General features: G+C 47.4%; 1 protein-coding gene across 1 annotated transcript in view; it reads right to left on the bottom strand.

Annotated features, from left to right (window-relative positions):
* Positions 1 to 1,917: 1,917 nt before the first annotated feature.
* Positions 1,918 to 6,818, bottom strand: part of LOC147015439 (uncharacterized) — a 21,747-nt gene continuing 16,846 nt past the window's right edge. Inside the window, exon 2 of the mRNA XM_085850203.1 lies at positions 1,918 to 6,818. This exon is cut by the window's right edge and continues 2,125 nt beyond it. Coding sequence (XP_085706329.1) covers positions 6,797 to 6,818 — 22 coding nt within the window. The 3' untranslated portion in view covers positions 1,918 to 6,796.

Raw genomic sequence — 6,818 nt, 5'->3', positions numbered from 1 at the left:
CCGACTGACATTCAAACGTATTTGGATGAACTGAAGGAAGATTTACTTACACGCCATAGAGAAGGCAGCGGATGATTATGTTTGAACTCATAAAGTGTAGTTTACTAGACTGGGTTTTCCAAAGAGGAATAACTTGGGTAGTCACAGTTAACCTGGTTCTGGAGTGGGATCCATACATAAAAGGTTTACATGAAAACTCGCCGATAAGGGGGGGGGAGGGCGGGGGATGCAAAGTTTGCCAGAAGGAAAGAAAATGTAAATGCGATGCAAAGAAAGCCCGTGAATGATTATTCTTCTGTACCAACTTGTGCTCGCTGAGGAAAGTGAGGACATTCTGTTGGGCGGTGTTATGAGTGTGCAAAGGAACAAGGAGCTTACATCGCATCGATGGTAGAGCGGTCCTCCAGAGAAGGGATGACGCCTCCGTCAGACCTGTGTAATATATATATATATATATATATATATATATATATATATATATATATATATATATATATATATATATAAAAAAACATATATTGCTGTTGATTCAGAAGCGCTTAACAGCACTGCAGTCTCAGGGGTTATATCGCCGCCGAGTTTGGCACAGGTCTCGGGTCATGTGCCTAAAGGCCCTGTCACACCTTGACGTTTTAGCCAGCGTATGCCGACGTATGAAAAATTTGGCGAATATGCTGGCACACGTCAAATACGTTATGGGTAAGTTTTGTATACGTTAAGAGCACGCTGAAACACACTGGCATACGTCGTAGTACGCCGAGCTCGTCGACAAATTTTGTGCTTGCTCAAAAATTTTCGACGTATGCCAGCGTATGACTCATTCGTTCCGCATACGCTGGCCATAAGTTGTAGGCACGTTATGCGATCGTTGACACACGTCGACACACGCAACTTGTAAGTTACTCATAAGTCGAAATACGTCGAGGTAATGTCTAGCGTACCCGAAACATATTTCTAACCTATGAGTAACGTGCTTTGAACCTATGTGTAACGTATCTCCAACGCATATTGACGTATGTAGACTTATTTGACGTCTTCCGGACGACCACAGAACTTACTGAGCGTGTTTCTAACTTCCAGCGACTGTAATGGCGTATTGGCAGCGTTTAGGGGAATTGGTATAGAAAAATCTGGGTTCACAGGAGGAACCCGTCAGTGTTTCAGATTCTACGGTGAGTAGATGTCCATGTCATCCGAGAGATGGAGGATCCAGCAAGGCTGAGCCAACAATACCTACTAACTGTCCTCCAACATCAACATGACCTCATCAATTTGACACTGTACCAGTTGCGTGCCAATAGAGCCAGGAGAACAAGAGGTGAATGGAAGAGAAGGAACTGGGTGAGACCATGGATCGGGAGGCGGTTATGATTTGAATCGTCGAGCGGCAGCCTTTTAACAGGCTATGCCACGTGATCGTCGGCCATACGCTGCCGCGCTATGCATAAGTTACACTATCGTTGGGCATAAGTTGTGAACGCCAACAACACGCTAAGCATTCGTTGGTATAAGTTATCTATAAGACAACGAAACGTTCTGTGTATGTTACTAATACGTTATGCATACGTCCAACTCGTTATTATACGTCCAAGACTGAAAAAAAACATCAATAGTTCAGCGTACGCCAGCGTTTTAGATAAATTTTGATACGTTGCCATACGCTGGCTAAATCGTCAAGGTGTAACAGGGCCTTAAGATCACGACACCAAAGTACCCCTTTCCCTTGCCAGTTGGGGATATACACCCCGGCTATAGACTGGGTTTGATCAGAGACCGAGCGAAGTCTGCCGCAGTCCGTAGCCAGTTTGGTTTTAAATACAAATCGAGCCATTGTTCTTCAGCGCGACACGAATAAATTCAGTGCGGAAAATTTCGTATAAATCAGCCAGATTTAATGGGGAAACATCGGGGAACACGACAGAAGCAAAGCATTCACAATAACCTGTCCTTATCTAGGGAGCTACGGATACGGGTTTCGCAGGGGGCCCGAGCAAAATAAGCCTTAGGCCTGGACAACATGCATACAAGACACGGAGTACTTGGTGTTGCCTCATGGACGAGAGGAAAGGTGTGGAAGGCACGAATGCGGCTCGTGACAAGCCGATTCGAGCACCGGATTCGAGCACCGGATTCGAGCACCGGATTCGAGCACCCAGACCGAGCATGCAGCGTGGCAAAATGGCGGCGACGTACTCCTATCGACACAGCCCACCCACACAGCCTCGATGCGTCCAGCCCCTGTGAGGTCGACGGCACAAGAGAGAAAGATCCAGTGTGTTCCAGCTGGTTTTTCACAAGGTCCAGTATGCAAATCCAGGCCTGGCCCGTACACCAGATTAGGCCAAATCTGGGTGTTGGACTCTGCAGGTGGATCGATGGGATGAAAAGACGTGGTCGAGCTGTGCAGGGAGTAAGGACAGTCAGAGGCTTTGTGGTTGGATTCAGGATGAACCTGGGGATAACCTGCATGCTGGATCCATGGCCAAGGAGGAACAGCTGGTCAAGTGACTCCTCATAAAGAAGATCGCAGACAGGAAAAAGCAGTTCCTCTTGCCTTTCGCGGCGGGCTTTTCGGACCACTTCCGGGGACACGTGATTGGTCCATCGTTCGAGTTTGCAGCAGCTCTTCGCCAATGGGTTGCTGGCACGTCTTGTTGACTGACTCTGTCAGGGCGCTGGGTGGGGGCTGTTTAAGAGGGGGGAAGGAAAAAGAAGGGGCCTCTCAGTATACCACCACTGTATGAACACTGTACCGCCTGCTACACCTCCCGACATGCATTTAACGTCCGATTATCAAACAACCTGGCTAAACATGCATTTAAGGGGGATCTGGGCTAATCCTATATTTAATAACCCACTAAGGGCCCATTTCCGCAACACTACCCCAACCTTTCTCCCGAGCCTCCATTTGGGGCAGCCCATGGTCATGGCCCTGTCTAACGTACAGCACAAATCTCCCATTTACTCTAACCCACAATATGGGAAGCACTTAACTCCAAAAACCAAAGTGGCACAGTAAGATTGGCATGTCCCTATCCTAGTGTGTCGGATCACTAATCTAACAAACATATTCACACTCTATGCACACCACTTAACATTCTAATTATGGATTTGTATGGGAGGGCATTCAATTTTACTTTTAACACCAATATTTGCATCAGAGCAGGACATTCAAAGGTGCAAAGTTCCCTAACGTGTTTCCTCCTTCAAGCCCCCTCCCAGCAATATTGTCTATTCACCCCTGAAGGTTTCCTCACTTCGTGGCCCTATTGGCCTCTCACCAGGTGAGTTCAGTCGGCCCAGTGGCCTAATCTCACAGAGAGTTCTTCGGCTCACTGAGCCCACAAAATGACATGAATCTTCGGCCACAACGGCCCACAAAAGCACTTTGGCCTCAATGGCCCACAAAAATGCTTTGGCCCATAAAATGACTTCGGCCCATATGGCCCACAATATGATTTCTCGGCCGCAATAGCCTACTCACGAGCAGCAGCTGGCAACAAGCCCTGCATTGGACAGCAGGTGGCACGGTGATATCGATGGTAAGCAAATGCATTTTGGAGGTGTTCTTGAGGGCGCAAGTGGGTGTGATGACCTCAGACCAGGTGAGATCGAGAGTACCCTTAACCTTCCTTGCCTGACTTGTTTTGGCAGGACTTGTTTTGGTATGGTCTTCTTAATAAGTTCTTTCACTTTTTAGCAGACAGGATGGTGTGTTTCTTAATCAAATGTTATCTTCGTGGGTGTGTGCTCATGACACACTGGTGGCCTCTCTGGCACTTGGAGGGTCACCTAGCCTGGCCCTTGTTAACAAATTTTCCCATCAACACTACTCGTACCAGGCATCACGCATGAAGGGTGCGGAGGAGAGTTCATCGAACCTAACCATTTACTTTTAGCTCTAAGCAATGAAACAAAACCCACTATGGCTAGAATGATCCGAATGACCAATTTTTCCCAACCTGGAATACTGTTCCATTCTTTTAAACCTGGGCAAGGCCCTTATTTGTCATTTTTCATTTGGTGGTGCCAGGCATAACTCGCTGGCTGGGGAAGGTGACTACTACTAGGCCTCTTTGCCTGCTTACAATAGGGGGTGGGGGTCACCCAGCGACCTCGGGGTTCACCTGAGCGTGCTTCTGGTGCTCCTAAATAAGGGGTGGCTCTCTAGCCCCCATACTGTGCTCTCCTCGCACTAAAACCTACTGTGCTCTCCTCGCACTAAAACCTACTGTGCTCTCCTCGCACTAAAACCTACTGTGCTCTCCTCGCACTAAAACCTACTGTACTCTCCTGGCATCTCTGGCAGCCTTCACCTACCAGGAGCCCCCAAAGCCCTGGTGCCCTCTCTCCCGACTCACCAACTTCCAATACCATGTCACACTCCCAGCCAGTACCACTATACCTTGGCCTGCACCTACCCCTCGCAGTCTGCCTGCACGATGGAACAGCAGCCAGAATCCATGTCAAATCCTCTAAGTCCCCCTAACCTACACTAACTTGGTTGGGAGACTCCTACCGACAGGGTACGTTGTTCGCACTCTCTCCTCATTCAAACAAACACGCCATCCCCCCAAAAACTTTGGTCATTCATTCCACAGTGCCACACACCCAGTCCACAACACCATCCAACACCTTTCACTTTTATGTTAAAACAAAAACACACCAGTCCTTCGGATCCCACTTGGTCAACAAATTTAACTGATACACTTTTTTTTTTTAATCAAACCCCAATCAATTTGTCACTACGTCCGTTGTCAGCTGGCCTCCTCCGTACTGCCCCAATCGTTTATTTCCAACAATTTAAATAAAACATCAAAATCTCTTCACCAGTCCCATGGAACCTCTGCTTGGTTCCAACCAGGCATTTCAGTCTTTCCTCAAACAAGCCACTCTTTGTCATCCACTTGTTTCAGATGTGTTTAACGCTCTGCCTGTGATGTCTCCACAATTTTTTTTTAAAATAATTCACCCAAATCCACTCGTGCCACTCTTATCCCTTCTGTCAGTCTCTCAATTTGCAATCACTCTCGATATAATTTTCAATCAAAATTTTTACATCCCAATATGGCCTGCTTCTTTGGCTCATTGGAAGGGGAGTGAGGGAAGGAATCCCTCATTACCCATTACATTACCCCACCACCTTTCTGCCACGGCTCAAAGGGGTCACGTCTCAATTGGGGTTGTGGTCCACCCCCTCCTCTCCTCCAGGGTTCGCGGAACGCAGGTAAACCCCAATCGGGTGAGCGGCCTCCCACTGTTGTCTCTAACTCCCTGAAGACAGATAAACTCCACTCAGCTCGCCAAACCCCTTGTGTCCTCAGAGAGGTTTGAAGACCAAGTGACACATGCCAGTGCTGCTTGCTACTCATCTGCGCTGTACCCCGAAAGTTCCTGTGAGGCTGAGAGATAAATTAACATCCGATTTCTAAAGCCTGCTCCTGGATGCAGCACCTCTAACTCTGTAAGAACCCCGGAAGAGCTGTCCATTATGGTTTCTGTCCCCTGTGTCAAGTTCTGTCCTGGTGGCATTTCTATTTCCCCTTGCACCTCAAACCTATTTCCTACGTCACCACTCATTCCACGCTCAGGACTCCCACACAAAGCAGGCTCCACACATTCCACACATTCAACCTTGCGTGCGTACTGACTAACTGCCTCGCACTGCAGGGTTACATCCTCGACCGCCACGTGAGTACACACTCACGTTTCAGCCTTGGAAGCACACATCGGTGCTGTAGTCTGGACTGTGGGCTCACAGCATTCCACATCCATATTCAGGGATCACGCATACGTGCACCCCATCGGACAGAGTCTCCTCATTAACATAAATTCCAATTCCTAACAAGCTCATCGTCCACACCATGTATGCATGTGCCCACGTACCTGCTTCGTTCCAGTCACCTCTGTCCGGTCGCGTCTCTCCAGCAGGTTGCTCATCATTGGTTCGCCACACTCCTCTGGGGCTGTCATCTCCACATGCTGGACCTGCTCAAAATGTGTTTCGTTCGTAAACAATCCCGTATGCTCCCTCAATGTCTCTATCACCAGGATTTGCTCTAATTGTTGTTTCATCAGACGAGTGATGTCAATCAAGTCCCACACCACTAACATTCCTCCTTGTGGTGGTCACACATCCCACATTATTGTGCTCACCAACTTCCTGGCTCCATTTTCCTTTCCATTTGAGTCGTTCTTCTTCTCTGAGCCTTTTTAGTTGTTAGTTATCTTTCCGGAGTTTTTCCATTTCCGCGTACTCCAACCTCGCTCTCTTCTTTAGTTGTTCAACTTCAAATTCATGTTCCTTTTGTTTCTTATCCCACCATCACTCTTGTTCTTCATTCTCCAATCTCGTTGCTTCTCTCAATTGATTGATTTCCCCTTCCTGCTTCATTCGTTGTTCTTTCACTTTCTCCGCGTACTCCAACCTTGCTCTCTCCTTTAGTTGGTCAATTTCAAATTCATGTTCTTTTTGTTTCCTGTCCCACCGTCTCTCTTGTTCTTCATTCTCCAATCTCGTCGTTTCTCTCAATTGATTGGTTTCCCTTTCCTGCTTCATTCATTGTTCTTTCACTACTCTTTCTTCCATCTCATTCTTTAATCTTGCTTTGGCTTCTAACCGTTCAATCTGCACAGTGTAGTTCCTTAACGTTTCATTCTCCGTTCTCTCTCTTTCCTCACTTAACATCCTCAGCTTGTTTTGTAATTCCCTCTCTTCGTTTTGGTGTTTCTGTGACAGCAGCTTTTTCCCCTAATTCCTTTCTCATCTCCGCACCTCTTTTGCATGCTTCCTCCCTCATTTCGTCAATTCCCTTACC

This window comes from Eptatretus burgeri, chromosome 12 (genome assembly GCF_056783735.1).
Source record: "Eptatretus burgeri isolate ZD-2024b chromosome 12, Ebu_testis_v1, whole genome shotgun sequence".
In the NCBI taxonomy this organism is placed as follows: domain Eukaryota; kingdom Metazoa; phylum Chordata; class Myxini; order Myxiniformes; family Myxinidae; genus Eptatretus; species Eptatretus burgeri.
The sequence above is the reverse complement of the archived record's forward strand: the minus strand, read 5'-3'. Positions and strand labels throughout refer to the sequence as shown.